The 19,240-nt window shown below is 38.0% G+C and overlaps 1 protein-coding gene across 2 annotated transcripts in view; it reads left to right on the forward strand.

Annotated features, from left to right (window-relative positions):
- Positions 1-19,240, forward strand: part of LIFR (LIF receptor subunit alpha) — an 80,664-nt gene that overhangs the window by 53,942 nt on the left and 7,482 nt on the right. For both annotated transcript variants that reach the window (XM_035291646.3, XM_008992145.4), the window contains 8 exons: positions 2,629-2,699; positions 5,311-5,524; positions 8,247-8,426; positions 12,185-12,286; positions 13,250-13,417; positions 16,494-16,655; positions 17,598-17,691; positions 19,039-19,117. In XM_035291646.3, the coding sequence (XP_035147537.2) occupies positions 2,629-2,699; positions 5,311-5,524; positions 8,247-8,426; positions 12,185-12,286; positions 13,250-13,417; positions 16,494-16,655; positions 17,598-17,691; positions 19,039-19,117 (1,070 nt within the window). The remainder of the gene's footprint in view (positions 1-2,628; positions 2,700-5,310; positions 5,525-8,246; positions 8,427-12,184; positions 12,287-13,249; positions 13,418-16,493; positions 16,656-17,597; positions 17,692-19,038; positions 19,118-19,240) is intronic.

Below are 19,240 nucleotides of genomic sequence, written 5' to 3' on the forward strand. Positions count from 1 at the left end.
TATAACACAGGTAGGTATTTTAAATGATAGTTTTTGAAGTTTTGTCATAGTGAGAAAAATGATTGGCACAAATTATGTGAAAGGACAGGGCTTCTCTATCTATAATATGATTGTTACCATGTTACAATAATGCATAGAATGATTTTTCTCCCATTCTTTTCTCTTCTGCCTGGAATTTTAATTATGCTTTTAACTCATTGCCTTCCTTTAAAAAAAAATTTACTATAAAAGAGAATTTGTTAGTTTTTGTGACCTAGATCAGAGAAAGGATGTGATTAAAAAGTCTTGAACATCAGTTTCTTTAGTATACCTAAATCAAAGTAGGTATAAAATCAGGTAACTGGTTTTCTAAATGTGATAATTTCCAAAGACAGAATGATATTCTTTCCTTGAGTAACCACATGTTAGGTGTAAAAAGAAAAAAACTTAGAAATAGGTTCAAATTTTTTTTTTTTTTTGAGACGGAGTCTCGCTCTGTCCCCCAGGCTGGAGTGCAGTTGAGTGATCTTGACTTACTGAAACCTCCACCTCCTGGGTTCAAGTGACTCTCCTGCCTCAGCCTTCTGAGTAGCTGGGATTACAGGTGCACACCTCTACACCCCGCTAATTTTTGTATTTTTAGTAGAGATGGGGCTTTACCGTGTTGGTTAGGCTGGTCACAAACTCCTGACCTCAGGTGATCCACCTGCCTCGGCCTCCCGAAGTACTGGGATTCCAGGCATAAGTCACCACATCTGGCCGAAATAGGTTTAATTTTTAGGAATCATTTAACAAAAGATAGAAAGAGCTTTATTTATATTTTGTAATACAGAAAACATAATACTTCCTCCAAAAAAATAAAGAAACAGCAAAAACAAATAAGTGATAGATGTTAATCTAGATTTTTGCCTCTCCACATGAAGCAATATTGAAGAATGGTGATGAGGACACTTTGCCATACATGACAGAATTACTTGTTTCATCACAGTGAAAGCTGTGCATGAGTACAGAGGGGGAGAGTATGAATTACCTGTTGCTGTGCAACAAATTACCCTAAAATTCAGTGGCTTAAAACAGCTGATGTTTATTATGTTACCATTTCTATGGGTCAAAAATCCAGGAACAGCTTAGCTGGATATCTCTGGCTTGCAGTCTTTCATGAGACTGCAATGTGGGTGGGGACTCCAGGCTTGACTAGAGCTAGGGGATCCCCTTACAAGATGGTTCACTCATGTGGCTAAAGGCGGGAGGCCTCAGTTCCTTACCTTGTGGGCCTCTCTCTGGTTCTGCTTAAGTGTGCTCATGACATGGCAGCCACTTCCTCCCAGAGCTGGTGACTGCACAGTGTCTTTGATAATCTAAAATCAGAAGTAACATACCATTATGTCTGCTGTGCCCTGTTTGTCACACAGGCCAACCCTGATGCAATGTGGGAGGGCACTGCACATAGGGGGATTGCTGGTCATTTTGGAGACTAACAACTATAGGAGTTTTTGCCTTCAGTTAATAAGCTGTTGTCTCCAAGAGGAAACATCTTATTTGCACCTCATTAAGATGAAAGCATCAATTACTCAACAAATATTTACTGAGTATGCATTGCAGGTTGAGTGTATGTAATCTGAAAACCCAAAATGCTCCAAGATCCAAAACTTTTGGAACACCGGGATGCTACAAGTGAAAAATTCCACACTTAAATACTCAACACAAATTTGTTTCATGCACAGAATTATTTAAAATATTGTGTGAAATTACCTTCAGGCTATGTGTTTAAGGTGTATATGAAACATAAACGAATTTCATGTGTAGACTTGGGTCTCATCCTTCAAGATACCTCATTATATATATGCAGATATTCTACAATCAGAAAAAAATCCAAAATCTGAAACACTTTTGGTCCCAAGCATTTCAGATAAGGTATACTCAACCTGTATGTATCTGGAATTGTTCTAGTTAGCAGGGATATAGCAGCAGATAAAACAGAAATTTCTGCCTGTCAACTTTGTAGGATCCAGGACTAGATAAAAATTTGTATATATACACGTCTATATATATATATGTACACACACACACACACACGCACACACACACAGGCACATCAGTTTATTGGGTGGTGGTGAGTGCCACAGAGGAGAGGAAGCAATAGGAATGAAGGTTGAAGGATAAGAGGGGGTTGCAGGGAATTGCAGTTTTAAATACTCATTAATAAGGTAATAGTCAAGCTGAGATACAAAGATGAGGAAGCATGCCATATGGTTTAAGAGAAGAGAGTTGTAGGCAGAGGAAGGGAGGACAAAGAAAATGCAGAGAGGCTGAGGCAAGTGTCTTTGCCAATGTCTGGCCAAGTAAGGAGGAAGTGTGAGGATGTGAGGCAGAGGGGAACCCAGGGAATCAGTACAGCCAGCCTGCAGAGAGATTTTAATCCATTCGAAGGGGCCGTGTGTTTTACAAAAGTTATTGAGAGCTTATATTTTACATTGCTTTCTTTTCTTTCTTTTTTTTTTGATAACATTACTTTATTTTCTAAGTGGAAGCCACTGAACTGCTTCACATTTTATTGAGAATTCCAGATACCCTAGAAAAAAATAATGTCAAGCACCGTATACATATAGTATGTGTCTTCAGACAGTAACTTTAAAATCTTCTTTCTAGTTCCTTCAAAGGGGCCTGATACTTGGAGAGAGTGGAGTTCTGATGGAAAAAATTTAATAATCTACTGGAAGGTAAATATTTAATTTTTTCCATGAACATTTACATTACTTGCTAAACTGCTTAACTTACATATGATACTTAGGTTATCAAGAAGCTGAGGCTTCCTAGACTGGCTTTGTTTACAGTATTACTGAGAATCTAACCTGGTTCCTAAACCCCCCAAATTCCTTGTCACTCCTAACTCCCCACTGTCATTTTGGTGAGGATCTTCTGTCTCAGATCTGAACCTTCTTGGGTTTGATCTTATGAGGCCTGTAAAGGACCTGAGGATTTCACAAATTTTATCTCCCTTACTTCAGTCAGGAACTATAGGTTAGAATCCTAAGTGTTTGCCACATTTTTCTTCTATGAATGGGAAATTAAATTTTTATAGATTTCATCTGTAATTTATTTCCCTTTAATAAATTGCATGCCAGTTATAAAGTTGTGTATGATTTTGTAAAATATTTAGATGAAATATGAATTGTATTATATTTTACTAATTTTTCTCTACTGGAACATTTTTGTTGCTATATTTTTAAATATTTTATGAATATCAAAAACATGAAGAATTGTTTTCTATATTAGATTTTACTCGAGCAGTCATAATAGGATTCCTTTAAATAGTGAATTTTGTTATTGAAAGTAAAACATAATTTAATTTAAAAAAGCTTTTGACATTGATACAGCTTTGAATAAAAGTGTCCACGCAGCTTCAGTGTGAATTCCATTGCTTTGAGATTGTATTTGACTGTTTTATCCACTCTTGATTAGAAAATCCCCCAGCTACTCTCAGCTGCCTGTCAGACTTCATAGTATAGCAATGATTATACAATTTACTTCAATATAGAGAAAGTTTGGAATATTGTTCAAACTAGGTGAAGACTTAAGACTAAAAACATTGAAAGGATTTAGATTCTAAATTCATTACCTATGCAGATGGTGCTGTCATTTGCCAAGTAAGAGTATGTTCAGGTAGAAAATTATGTTGTTTTGGTCATAGTGAGTTTTTAAATGTATGCCACTGGAATATCATGAGTAGAGTTCAGTATGTGGTTTGATATATTTGTCAGGCTCTGGAGTTCAGGGGAGAGGTTGGTGCTGGAAACAGCTTTGAGTAGCATATAAATGGGAACACTTGAGGGAGATGCAGGGTGCAAAGTGGACCAGGGATGGAGCCTAGGTGACAGCAGCATGCATAGAACCAGCCGAGGAGATGGGGAAGGTTTAGAGGGGCAGGAAAAGCAAAGAAAATAGAATTCCAGACACTGGGGGAGGAGGACATTTCAAACAGTATGTGGGCTAGAATATCCCAGGAAGCCTGTAAGTTTTGGGACTAAAGCCTGCCCCTCAGAGCAGGCCATTTGGAGCGTCATCAAGAGACCTCTGCTGGAGTGGAGTTTTTAGCAGGGTTACATCATCCTCACTCTGGACCAGAGAGCCCCATACATTGCTCTGTAAATTAAAGCAGTTGTTGTGGAAAGCAGTTCAGTATAAATGAAGAGGTTTGAATGTTCATTTATTTTTATCTGGTAAGTTCATTTTTAGAAATTCATATTTAAAAATTCTGTGAAAAAGAAAAAAAGTGGCACAGAAAGGTTTACCAAAATATTTGTTTTTGTATTGTAAAAACTGAGGAACAACTTAAATTTCATTTATTTAAGGTATATTCAAGTACACTGGTAAAAATGCTACATGAAATATAAAACCATGAAAATGTATGTAGGTGTATTATGGACAAGTATATATTACAGAAAAGTAAAAAGTAAAATGGTGTAATATGATGAAAACAATGTTAATTAAAAATCTATACCTAGAAAAACAACTTGAAAGAAATATCAAAATGGAAGAATACTTAAGAGGTGGGAATATGGGAGATTTTTACTTGTTTCAGCTTCTGTATATTTTCCAATATTCCGTAGTGGGCATGTAATACTTTAAAATGAGAAAACAAATGTTTAGGAAAAAAACCCATGATGCTATAGTTTTTTTTAAATGTTTTGTTTGTTATGAAGTAGAGCAGTGCTTCTGGATGGTTTTAAAACTTTTGCTTCTGAAAAATGTGAAAATAAATATTGTTTTGTATTCACTTAATTTTTAAATTTTTGTATACTCTTACTGCTTATATTAAGTACAGTTTTTCTTCAGTGTTTCTTTCCTGATTTACTTAGCTCCCAATAGATTTTAAATCTGTGTTTCACACTGTTGATAGCTTCATCTTTTCTGATGTTACCTTGTAACTGGTTGTTTTTTTGTTTTTGAGATGGAGTCTTGCTCTGTCACCCAGGCTGGAGTACAGTGGCATGATCTTGGCTTACTGCAACCTCCACCTCCTGGGTTCAAGCGATTATCCTGTCTTAGCCTTCCAAGTAGCTGGGATTACAGGCATTTGCCACCACACCTGGCTAATTTTAGTGGTTTTGGGAGAGACAGGGTTTCACCATGTTGGCCAGGTTGGTCTCGAACTCCTGACCTCAAGTGATCCATCTGCCTCGGCCTCCCCAAGTGCTGGAATTATTGGCATGAGCCACCATGCCTGGCCAACCTTGCTATTGTTAATGTAGCATCCAGTTTAGACCCAATTACCTTTCCTAGTCACAGTCAGCTTTTGCAGGTATCTAACAGTTTGTCTGTTTTTCATAGCCTTTACCCATTAATGAAGCTAATGGAAAAATACTTTCCTACAATGTATCATGTTCATCGGATGAGGAAACACAGTCCCTTTCTGAAATCCCTGATCCTCAACACAAAGCGGAGATACGACTTGATAAGAATGACTACATCATCAGTGTGGTGGCTAAAAATTCTGTGGGCTCATCGCCACCTTCCAAAATAGCGAGTATGGAAATTCCAAATGGTAAGTGCTTGAGATGCTTTAGTATATAAGAACAGGAAACTAAGTGAGAAATGTTTGATGTTACTTGCTCTTTTGTAATGCCAGCATTCTTCTGGTATACCTCGTTGCTGCTGACATAGAAGGCAGAATGAGCAGATTGATGTCTACAGTTCATTGAGAGAGCAGTCATTAGTATTGAGTTGAAGCATGTGCACTGATGGATACAATCATTACTGTACTCAGTTACGATAGCATATAATATTGGAGAGTTACCGTGGTGGTAGGGACTTTTAGGAAGAAATATTTATTTTAGGTCGGCTAGGCTGTTTTGTGAATTGTTGGGCAGGAGAAAAAAGGCTCATTTTAATTGGCAGCTTTTTTGATAAGAATTTCCTTATTAATAGGAATTTTTTATTGATTTTTAAAAAAAGTCTTCCTAAGGTATAAATTAGATCTTCAGTAAAGGATTTAGAAACACAACAATGGTGTAATTTTTTTTTTTTTTTTGAGACAGTTTCACTCTTGTTGCCCAGGCTGGAGTGCAATGGTGTGATCTCAGCTCACTACAACTTCTGTCTCCTGGGTTCAAGTGATTCTCCTGCCTCAGCCTCCAGAGTTGCTGGGATTATAGGCATGCACCACCATACCCAGCTAATTTTTGTATTTTTTTTTTTAGTAGAGATGGGATTTAGTGCCTTTCTTTACATTTTACAGATGTCCAGTGATTAATGCATTCCTCCCCAGCTTCTACCTTGACAACTTTGCGAGTCATGAGTTTTAAATGGCCACTTCCACCTCCTCTTCCACTGACCTCCATGCTCCAGTCATTTTCTGCTTACCCTGCTTTGCTGTCTTGCCCCAGTATAGGAGCACCTTTCTATAACCACTGCTCCTAGAGGAAGAAAAATTGGTCCAGTTAGGGTCCTCTAAGTAGCCTTCCAACTCCAGTTAGAGGAGTTTCTTACTGCTTGTTACTTGACTGTTCTTTGTTCTCCTTAAGTCAGTCATAGGAGAATTAGGAGGAAAGAAGGGGGAAAACAAAGTGCATTTCAGAGATACAGAGCCCAAGCAGCAGTGCTGCTGCAGATGCCTGGAGGGCGTGGCAGATGCTGGGAGGTGGGGCCTAGAATAATGGCTTCTTCATTTTGACCTGGCCAAAATAACAAAATAAAAAATGAAAGAGAGATGTGAACATCCATAAGAGGATGATAACACACTGATTTAGATTATATATTTAATTGCTCTCACAATGATAGGTAATAACTATGTTGTCTTTTAATTTAAGAAACATAATCCTACCTTTTCTGTGTATCCCTTAGAAAATGGTAATTTATAGAACTAGCAATTCTGTTATCAGCTTTCAGACACTTTCTGAAGCCCCAGAACAAATCCTCATTCCTTGAGGATTTCCTGAGTGGAAGGAGGCTCTGCAGACTCAGCTTAGGTTTATGCTGTGGCTTTTAATCACGTTGAATAAAAAAGCTGGTATGTCCGAAGTGTTCTATATTCCAAGCCAAATTGTTGTCTTGCATAGTAGTTTCCTTATGAATGCACATTTCATTCAAAAAACATTCCTATGTTTGTTTTTACTGAACCCTTAAATAAAAATCAGTTATAGCTACTACTACTTTTCTCCGGTTACAGTGGGAAATGTCTGTGTTAGTGTTACTGAGCCCTTTCTGTAGCCTGTAGGTGATTAAGTTCTCTGCTGTGGCTAGACTTCTCTGGCTGTGTCCCCTCAAGGGCTGCTCACCTGCAGTTTGCAGGCTCCTGAGCTCTGGCTCCTGAAACAGTTACTTGTCTAAACATTTATTCTTAGAAATAATCAAAAACCTTTCTATGTTTGTTTTTACTGAACCCTTAAATATATATGTCAGTTATAAATACTTATTTCCTTTTGTTATGGTGGGAAATTTCCTTCTTCCTTTTGACCACACCGCCCCATCTCCCACCCCAATTCCTCACCCCCAGCCTGGGGGTTCCACTTCTCACCCAGGCCGAGATCTGGCAAGACAGGGAAATGAAACTACACCAGGGCCTCCACTTCTGCCTTCTGCCTTCAGCCTTTGCCCCTTGTCCCTTAATGTCTCCTAGGACTCTGTTCAGGCTTCTCTTTCTCAGTGCCCACACCAACTATTTTACCTCTTAGCCTCTCCATGTCTCCACAGCTCTCTCCCTTGCTCCCACCCTGCTCCTGGTCAGCCAGACATCCCCTTCAGCCCAGCTCTGGGGTTGCAGTCTTCCTTGAAAGAAAGAGAGGGGGCTAGTTCATCCACTGTTTCCACATGTCTGTTGTGTGCTTACTCTGCACACTGTGTTGGGCCCCGCCTGTTCTTAGAGAGTGTACATTCATGGTGGGTGATAAGAGGAGGGCGTCAGCCTATCCACTGGCCCCTTCCCAGTCTCCCACCTCCCACTCTGTCCCAGCCATTGTCCTTAGCTGCATCCTTCCTGGGTCTTGATCTTGATGTCGAAGCCCCAGTATGTCACTACCTGATTCTAGGTGCTTTTTAAAAATCACTTTATTTTAGCTGTTGTGTTAATCTGTGTGTATAGGTAAGTGCTACAGTTGTTACAATAAAAATAACAGCAACACTTCTAATCTTTGCTAAAGGTTTATCCAGTTGAGCACTATTTTATAATTTCTTCACAGTGAAGTGAGTTTTGTAACTCATGTCCATTTTTATGAGGTTTGCCTTATATTGTTTCTATGCTAGTAAAATATCCTCCTTTCTTATTGAAGATGATCTCGAAATAGAGCAAGTTGTTGGGATGGGAAAGGGGATTCTCCTCACCTGGCATTATGACCCCAACATGACTTGCGACTACGTCATTAAGTGGTGTAACTCATCTCGGTTGGAACCCTGCCTTATGGACTGGAGAAAAGTTCCCTCAAACAGCACTGAAACTGTTATAGAATCTGGTAAGATGAATTAGTATCTCTCAATTAAGTTCTCTCAAAACATTTTTAAAAGGCAACATGTGGGACCGGGTGCAGTGAAGTGATTCTCTTTACTGCTGGGTGGATGTGAATAGGTTTGATTTTCCTGGGAGGTAGTTGTGGCAGCACGTCAAAGGATTGCCCTTTGATCCAGTAATTACTCATCTAGAAATTTATTCTTCAAAATAATCAGAGAACACAAGGATCTAGAACTAAAAATACTATTTGACCCAGCAATACCATTACTGGGTATATACCTAAAGAATTAGAAATCATTCTGTTATAAGGACACATGCACACGTATGTTCACTGTGGCACTGTTCTCAATAGCAAAGACTTGGAACCAACCCAAATGCCCGTCAGTGATAGACTGGATAAAGAAAATGTGGCACATATACACCATGGAATACTATGCAGCCATAAAAAAGGATGAGTTCATGTCCTTTGCAGGGACGTGGATGAAGCTGAAAACCATCATTCTCAACAAACTAACACAAGAACCAAAAACAAAACACCGCATGTTCTCACTCATAAGTGGGAGTTGAAAAGTGAGAACACATGGACACAGGGAGAGGAACATCACACACTGGGGCCTGTCCTGGGTTTGGGGGACTAGGGGAGGGATAGCATTAGGAGAAATAGCTAATGTAGATGACGGGGTAATGGGTGCAGCCAACCACCGTGGCATGCATATACCTATGTAACCTGCATGTTCTGCACATGTCCCCAGAACTTAAAGTACAATAAAAAAAAGAATAATCAGAGAACAACACAGATTTAATCTAAGAATGTTCACGACAGTGTTGATAACCGTGAAAAATTAAAAACCCAAATAGCAAATAAAGGAATTAGTAAATGATTGTACACCTATAAAATGGAATGTTAAGTAACATTAAAAATTACATGAAAAATTTAGCAACATGGAGAAATAAATGCTCAGGAAAAAAGACTACAGAACTGTAAGCAGCCTGGTCTCACGCAAGGGCCTTTGCCTTTGTTTGCCCAGGGCCCAGGTTACTGAGGTTAGGGAGAGACTGAGCACAACGGCCATGAACCCTTTTCCACTTTGCCTGATGCAGGGCAAGGGGGCACTGGCAGGACTCAGCACAGTGTGGGTGGGAGACCTTGCATTCCATGTACCTGTTGCTCAGGAGCCTGTGAGCTGCAGGTGATTGGCCCATGATGAGATCCAGCCTGAGAAGTTTATCCACAGAGGAGTATTTAATAACCTACAGGCTAATCCAGCCTTGACCTTAGGAATTAGAGCCCTCTCTCCAGTATCATCATTTTTTTCTGGCAGGATGGGAGTGTATCCTGCCTGTCCCCAAGGGACTTCTGGACCCTGTAGCCTTTCAATAGTGATTCTTTTTGATCATTCCTGTCTCCTGCCTCCCTTACATGTTAGGGAAGTGCAGAAGAGCAAGTAACCTGCTCTTTACCTCTCTCTCAGGGAACGCTTTCTACTTGTTTACTGTTTCTCTGTCACATGATGAGGATGAGTCCGATTCATTGGATTATCACGTATGAATTCAGATTATTTCCCAGTCCTACTTGGAATACAGCCAAATTCCTCCACATATAGAATTGGCTGAAGTAGTAATGATCTTCCTGAGTTGTTCCCTTCATCCATTCTTACAGTGCACTTCCCTTATCACGGGCCCAACCACATGCCACCCTTCTCTTTCCTGCACCTTCCCTTGCATCCCCTCCCATGGAGCTGAATGAGCCTTACACAGTTCCAGTCTGTCCTTTCTCACCTGGGCTTCCAGAATAATCAGGATGGACTGGTGTAGGCTGGAGTGGATTTAAATGGAGTATTGACCCACGTAAGTTTTAGCTGAGACCTGCAAGATATGGAGAAGCCGCCTCACAGTGATTGTGGGAGAACTTTCTGTGCCAACACAATTGAACAAAGACAAAATGCTTGAGAAAAAAACTCAAGAGACGTTAGGTGACTTTCCCAATTGGTATGTGGTAGAACCCAGGTTCAAATTCAAAGTTATTCAGAACTTGAAGAGGCTGGAAATATTGTCTTTTATTTACTGCTGAGCTTCTGGAACAGCAAGTGGCACATAGTAGGCACACCTTTTATTCCTCTCTCATCCCGTTGTCTACTCATTAAGGCTGTCTGCTCTCTTTTTGGATGTCAGCACATTCCTAATGCTCTAACCTTCTCAGTTTTTTTTTTTTCTTTTTTTTAAGTGGCAGAGCCCTATAAAATTTTGTTAATAAATGATTTTAACATAAAAAGAGGTACAGATTTATGGATGTACATGCAGTGTAAAATCATGACCTCAAGCATACCTTTCCCTAAAGAAAAATGTTACAAAATTAAACACAGTCGGCTGAGCTTGAATTGCTTTAATACATACTTAGGACGTGCCAGCACATGGCAGACATTTAAGGAAAATCATTGCAAGAAGAAAAGTTAAAATTTTAGACAAGTTGATCTAGTTTTTCTTGGGTTTATGATTTTAGATGTTGACTACTGTCTCATATTGGAGCCTGCAGACCACTGGTATTCTATGAGCACTCAATTGAAGAACTAATGCTTTAACCATGCCAGAATAATTGTATTCTGCAAATTAAATGCAGTGCCATATACTGCCAATTCCCCCTCCCTGTTCTCTAGCATTATCTTCTTCCTTGACTGCCACTGATGAGCACCTAATTGCCTTTCAAGGCCTTATTCACATGTCCCTTATGGTAGCTGTTTCTGATCTCTTTAGGCTCATTTGGCCCCTCACTTAAGATTCTGTGGCATCTGATACATACCTCTAACATAACACGCTGTTATGGGTACCCTTGTTCATCTGTTTCCCCAGCACTCTGCAGGTGTCTTCATGCTTGGCATTTTGTTTTGTGCATGTCGGTGTTGCTCACATCGCACACATTGCATTGTGCTCAGGAGGCATTTAAAAGGAGCCTTTTGAATTTAAGTTAAGGCACTTCAATTTCAAAGTACCTCTATGTCCTGTGGAGTTAATTCAAACTACCTCTATATCTTTTTATTTTTATTTTTGAATAGAGACGGGGTTTCTCCATGTTGGTCAGGCTGGTCTTGAACTTTTAACCTTGTGATCCGCCTGCCTCGGCCTCCCAAAGTGCTGGGATTACAGGCATGAGCCACCATGCCTGGCCTAGTACCTCTATATCTTATGGAGTTAACTCACCCCAGGATGCTTACTGGTGATGTTTTAAAGAGGAACAAACTCTAAAACCCCGTTCCTTTAACACTGAAACTTCAAGGTAGAGTGCAACTTTTAATTCTGCTTCTTGGAACAAGAAGAGAGAGCAGTGGGTTTGTTTTTTCCGACCCAGAAATAACACTGTGTAGGGAAGGGATTTATAGAGGCATAATGTGAACCTGGAATGAATGGCGTAGTGAAATGACCCAGGAAGTTGATTCAGGCTTACATTTTGTTCCTTAAAATCAAGCAATGATGATTTCTTCCTGGAAAAAGGAACAGACTGTAAGCCTTAATCATCGTCATTCTCTCCAAGGTGATCCCATCTTGTAAAACTAAACTTTTGTTAAAATAGAAGTAAATTTAATTTTTGTTTAGTCAATTTTTATTCTGAATAATTACTAATTTTTAAAATATGTATGTATTTTTAATAAGAAAATATCTTTAAAATTAGCTTTGGAAATTTTAGAGTATGTCATAAATTTGATATTTCTAAAATAGATATTCATAGTAATATATTTATGAACATTTGCCAATGTATTCATCCTATAGATCAGTTTCGACCAGGTGTAAGATATAATTTTTTCCTGTATGGATGCAGAAATCAAGGATATCAATTATTACGGACCATAATTGGATATGTAGAAGAATTGGGTAAGTTAAATGGGTATTTACTTTTAAGAGTTCAAGATAGCATGAAGAATTATAAATTGGCAACAACCATGATGTGATTGAATTCTAAAAGTAGGATTAGATGTTTAATTCTAGATGTCTAATTAGATGTTTAGTTTTAAGGAAGGTAAAATAATTTGATACATTAAAAAGTATTTGATTACTACTTTTTTCTGAGAGAGAGAGAGACTTACTCTGTCACCCAGGCTGGAGTCTAGTGGCAAGATCATGGCTCACTTCAGCCTCAACCTCCTGGGTTCAGGTGATCCTCCCACCTCAGCTTACTTGGTAGCTGGGACTGCAGATGCATGCTGTCATGCTCAGCTAATTTTTTTTTTTTTTTTTTTTTTTTTTGTAGAGATGAGGTTTCACTATGTTGCCCAGGCTAATCTCAAACTCCTGGGTTCAAACAATCCTCCCACCTTGGCCTCCTAAAGTGCTGGGATTACAGGCATCAGCCACTGCGCTGGGGCTACTTACTCTGAATTCATTTGCTGAATGTTTATATTTCACAAATTTACTGTTGTCCTCAAAAAAATTACATCTTAATTTGGATGTCAGAAATATTTAATTTGTACTTTTACAAGTTTAAAAAACTATTAACTTCTTCAGGACTGTCAGTAAAGATGGGAAATACAAATGATGTCTATGTGAGTAGTCACCGAAAGATTTCGCATAGATTACTTTGCTAGATATGTGTTTTGTCTAAAAGTGATATTGTAAATTTTACCTTTGTTCCTAAAAATATTTTTTTGTCTGTGGTTATTAGTATGTAAGCGTCACAAAAAAAAAGCATTTGTGATCATCTCTCTCTGAAAATTTATGATTAAATAAAGTTATAATTCCAAGTTGAATTATTTTTGAGGCTAGAAAGCTCATGCAACATTACCGTATTACTCTGTATTCATACACTCCCCTGTAGCAATTGACCTTTTCCTTTTACAGCTCCTATTGTTGCACCAAATTTTACTGTTGAGGATACTTCTGCTGATTCAATATTAGTAAAATGGGAAGACATTCCTGTGGAAGAACTTAGAGGCTTTTTAAGAGGATATTTATTTTATTTTGGAAAAGGAGAAAGAGACACATCTAAGATGAGGGTTTTAGTATCAGGTAAGTAAATCGATAGCATGATAGTGTGTCTTAGAAGTTCCTCATTAACCACAACAGAAAAGGAAAGAACGTTCTGCTCAGTAGTTTAGTACTGGTTTTCAAAACTATCTGAAAGAGAAAAGGCGGTCATTCTATGAATATGAGAGTTTTAAGATTTTCATATGCAATAAATGACATGTATAATTTTTCAGAAATCATTTAAATCAATTATTCTGAAGCCTTTGATTATAAGCCTCATAGGCCAGAAATCATCATTTATTGGAACCTTACCTAATCTATGACAAGGCATTTCATGAAGTTGACTTCCATAAAGAAATCTTGTACTTACAACAATGCAGGGGAAAAACTCAGGAATTCAAAGAGTAACTTCAGATCCTCAGTTGTAATTTGATAAAAAGCTCTTGGCCTATTAGCATCTTACTTAGCCATGTCCTTGATAAGCTGGAAAACTTAATTGACTTTACTGGGAATGTGTTTAAAAGTACAAACAATCCTTGGAAATTGGCAGTTGTACATCCGAAGACTTTAGAGAGTTCTCAGATTTACAAATACAAAATTGTTTGTACAGATTTCTGTCTTTCCTTTAATATTATTTCGTCTGAGAGTCAGATGTTTCTTATTCATAGCTGCAAACACAAGCATATCATCTTTTCAGTTTGAAAGCTTTCATTTCCCTGGATTACCTCTCCTCAGAAAGAAATCATTTTAATTATTTAATGCCTGTCTGACAAGTAGAGAACACCACCACGGCATGGCGGTGCTGGCTGGTCATTGTCTTAGTCACTCCCTAGAGCAGCTGCAGGAAGTGTGTGCCTCCCCTTCGGTCCCCAAGTGAGTTGCTGGTGAATGAGGGACATCCTAAATATCAAATTCCACAAACATCCACAGTCTAGTGTGACTTGCCTCACATGCTTGGAAATTTTATACTTGAAACAGCTATAATTCTAGCATTTGAATTTCCAGTGAGATATAGTGGATTGGTCACTAAAGTTAGCATAAAGAAGGAAAAAAAACCCAAACTCTAATAAAGCCAAAAGGAGAAAGAGAACAGAAAAGGCAAAACAACACGAAAAAAGAAGATTCAGAAATTTGGGAGTGGAAATGGGGCAAGTGACTTAAATGAGTGGAGGATTGTGAAATCTGTGTGGGCAGTCAGGCATTGTTGAGAAGGAACTTCTCTAGTACCTGCCAATCCAGCATTGGAGACAGGTGGTTAGGATGGATCTGGGCTGAATGAAGGGGTCGATTGACGACAGTTCCTTAGAACTGAAGGGCCTGACTACAAGCACATCCCCTTCTCTGCGGTTTCGCTTTCCATGGTCTCGCTTTCTGCCATTTGAGTTACCCCTGGTGAAACACAGACTGAAAATAGACGAGTTCAGTATAATAAGATATTTTTAAGAAAGAGACCATGTTTACATAATTTTTGTTAATAGTATTTTGTTACAATTATTCTCTGAGGAGAACGGAGGACTACTGTATATAGAGTCAAATAATTCATTAAATGCACAGCAAAATAAATAGAAAAAAGATCTATGCCAAAGTATGTCATTATGAATTTTCCGAGCAGCTAACGTGTAAAGAAATGATCAGAGACAAGCAGGTCATGTGCAAGGAATCGGGAATAATAATGGCAGCAGACAGTCCAGCAGCATGCCAGTTACTAGAAGGTACCACAGCAGTCTCTTCAAAATACTGAATTAAAATGATTTTCAACCTAAAATTCTATACTCCAGCAGTCTGTCAACCAATGTGAGAGTAAAATGCAGACATTTTGTACATGCAGGGCTGCAAATATTTACTTCTCGCCTGTTGCTTTTCAAGAACCTACTAGAAGAGTACATCCCAATGAGGAAATGAAGTGAGGCTGACCCAGGAAGCCACAGGGGAGAGAAGGCAGAGAGCTGCAGGAGGGCGGCAGCCCAGAGGGCGTCTAGTCTAGTGCAGGAGGCAGGGGAGGGGTGGAGGCAAGGGCAGAGATGTGGAGCTGGGATTTTGTTGTGTTTGACCACGTGGGAAATCTTACTGACTATACATTGGAGGGTATGGGAAGAATTAGTGATTATGGTATATAGAAAATCCAGCAAATGAGGGGAAAAGCAATGATAACAATGGGAAAATAAGAAAGGAAATGTGATCACACCAAGCCATTTGTCTTAGTAGTAACTAATATTTATATGATCATGATAATCCAAACACTGAATTCATCAAATGTTCTGATGTTTCTATATGAATGATGTGATGGGGAAAAGGGTGGTGTAGGGTAAAATGGCTCTATCTTTATCTGCCCTTATAAAGTATGTGTAGATAGGTCTAATAGTTAAAAGTCACATCTCTCTAAGTTTACTATTTTGGAATATGGAGGTAAAAACCCAAGAAACAGATTACATGGGTTTTACAGTGGTTGTAGGTTTGGGGGAAGGAGCTGGTAGGGAACTGACACTTTTTGTTATTAACCATTTAATACTACTTAACTTTTTAACCTATTGTTCTGCATTATTCTGGTTATTTTAAATAAAATAGTAGTTCAAATGATTCCTTACACTTCCTTTTGAAGTTATGATTCAAAGGATTTCTCACTAATCTCATTTGAGAGTTCCCATCATACTGATCCTTTTTCTAAGTGGTTTGGAGTCATCTCTATTGATTTGCACATTTGCTTTATCCCATCTTTCACTCTCACTCATAGAAAGGCTCAGCCTAAGTGAGTTTTGGTTTTGGTGGTTTTCATGCTCTTAGTAGCAGAAAGGGAAGTGACTTTTATTGATTGCCTGCTATATGCCAGGCATTATGCTAGAGAATGTGTGTGAAAACTTCACACAGCTCTGTGAGGTAAGTCATGATATTCTATTTCATCAGTAGAAAAACTCCAGTTCAGAGTGGTTTAAATAATGGGCCCGTATCACACAGCTACTGACTGACGATGGGTAGAGCTTGAACAAGGTTGTGGTGGCTCCAGGGTCCTTGGCTGGCTGCAGCTAGACCCACTGAGAAGGGCAGTTGGTGAGACGTGTGGGTAACCATGCATTTAAAATGGGTTAGAGATTAGTGCTAATATACTTCATTTTAAAAATAGGTCATTCTGACATAAAGGTTAAGAATATTACTGACATGTCCCAGAAGACACTGAGAATTGCTGATCTTCAAGGTAAAACAAGTTACCACCTGGTCTTGCGAGCCTATACAGATGGGGGAATGGGCCCAGAGAAGAGTATGTACGTGGTGACAAAGGAAAATTGTAAGTTTCAGGTTGCTGTGGAGGTGCTTTCCATCCTGCATGCAAAGTGTTTCTAGTGATTTTTGGTTTATGTAGGAACCCCTCCCCGCCCTTTCTAAAAAATATTCAGATTTTTTTGCATTTTTTGGTTGGGAGAGGGAAGGGTTTAAAAGCTGTAAGATTAGTTTGTGTTTATTCTTGTCTGTTATTTGAAGTTATTTCCAACGGAGTACCTAAGAAACTGATGAATTTGGGGTATGTCTGAAGTCTAGAGGTCTAAAGTCATATTGAATTTATCCAATGGTCAACATGTAAAATTTTTTTTGCTCCAGCTATTCTGTGATTTCTAACATATCTAGGGAAAAGTGAGGGAGATATTCCTAAAAGTATTTTGTAAAGCACAACACTCATAAATTTGAGAGAAGAGAAGAGTGATGGCCTTGACTGTCTTTCTGTAGCAAAGAATTTGAATTGGCTCATGGGCTTATCCTCTACCCCCAAGTTGGAGTTCACACACTGCTCTTAAATAAAGAGCCATGAGGACTTGGTTCTCTAAAGCACTGGCTCTTAACGGAGGGTGATTTTGTCACCTAAGAGATAGTTGGCACTGTCTGGTATCATTTTTTGTTGTCATAACTGGGGGATACTAATGGTATCTAGCGGTGAGAGGCCACGGACCCTGCTAAACTTTCTGTAGTACTGTCTCCCCCGATCCTCCAGTGAAGATCTTTCTGGCCTAAAATGTCGAAAGTACCAAGATTGAGAAATCCTGCTTGAAACAGTTTAAGTATTTGTATAAAAATTATCACAATACCCAAAGGTTAGATTTTAATAGTTTTTCAATGTCCCTGCAACAGTTAATTTTTTTCCTAATCTACCAACCTAAATATCTTCTAACATAAATCTGTTCTATACTTCACACTAAACATGGTGATTTTAATATTTGCAATACTCTCGTTTCAGCTGTGGGATTAATTATTGCCATTCTCATCCCAGTGGCAGTAGCTGTCATTGTTGGAGTGGTGACAAGTATCCTTTGCTATCGGAAACGAGAATGGTAATGGTTCTGCATTTTCTCTTGTTGTTTGCTTTTTAAGGGCATGATTATTTATAAGATTTGTAAGATTAGTTTATGTATTAAGTAATGTATCTTTTTTGTTGTAATAGGTTAGTAAAAAATTTGTTTTCATTAGAATTAATGTTGAAATTTAATATTAAGCAAGAACATGACATATTATTTAAAGGTCTTAAAATTAATTGAATCAATGTACAAATTTTTTTCCTACTGTTTTTCCTGATAATTTAAAGTCATAGCAGTTACTGTTATAAATAATATTTATAGGCATAAATATAGCAATAGCTATCTGCAAGATTAAATATAATTTAACAATATCTCACTTGCCCTGTTGACCTATTTTAAAAATCTGGTCATTCTGATCATTTGCTCATTTATTCAACAAATACAAATGACCTCTTCAATGTGAAGGGGGATATTGTTGTGTACAGAATGAGCCATGGTCTTCATAGACTTGAAGGACAGTCTGGCAGGAGCTGTCCTGGCTGGGTGTGGAGCCAGTGGCTGCATTCATGCTTAGACCAGTCCTCGCCATAAGATTTTAAGGCTTAAAGGCGTAATTTTAAGGCTTAAAAATGCCATCATTTATGACAAGAGAACATATTTATCAATCCTGATTTATAAATCAAAATACTAATAGTTTTGTAGAACTATAGAATAGCCTATTTTGGTAACCATATTCTCATTACTAAAAGTTACATTTTTAAAAACAACTGTTAAAATACTAAAAAAAAAAGACAAAATAAGAAGGAAGTTTAGAAGTTAGAGCATTTTAAACTCACATTAATGAAGTTATTTTTTCTGTAGGATTTCAAGTAACCAAGTTCTTTTAGTAGCTGTAAGTATAAAAATATGATAGGACACTGAGCAAATCTCATTTCTGGTTGCATTTAGTTTTCAGTCAAGATTATTAGCCTTTTTCTTAGCACAGCCTGCAGTGTACTCATGACATAGTTATCACCTTTATGACTCATTGTTTTTTAACACCTCAGTTAACGGTGCCATGGGATCACAGCTGTTCTTGCATAGTCCAGATCCTTTGGACTAGATGGCACAAGCACTATTTTAATTATTTGCTTTCCATTTTCATGAAATACATGGGTATCATAGTTCTAGAAATAGAGAATTACTGTTTGTGGTTTTCAAATTGAAACCTCTATGTATTATATAGACAGCGCTAGTGAATGATCACACTAAAGATCTTCCATGTTTATCTCAGATGTTCATTAAAGGATTCATAAATACTTCAAATAAGCCTAATGATTTATTAACTTGTTATCTAATAATCTTAAGATTATTAAATTTACTTTAATAATTCTTTATTTAAAGGATTAAAGAAACCTTCTACCCTGATATTCCAAATCCAGAAAACTGTAAAGCATTACAGTTTCAGAAGAGTGTCTGTGAGGTAATCTTTTATTTTCTTATATTTATCTTTGATGTGTGGCTGCTTTTTTAAATCTTTTGTGAAAAGTCTTTAACATGCAAATGTCATTCTAAGTAAAAAGTACTGGCAAAATAGTATACTTTA

Source organism: Callithrix jacchus, chromosome 2 (genome assembly GCF_049354715.1).
Source record: "Callithrix jacchus isolate 240 chromosome 2, calJac240_pri, whole genome shotgun sequence".
Taxonomy (NCBI): domain Eukaryota; kingdom Metazoa; phylum Chordata; class Mammalia; order Primates; family Cebidae; genus Callithrix; species Callithrix jacchus.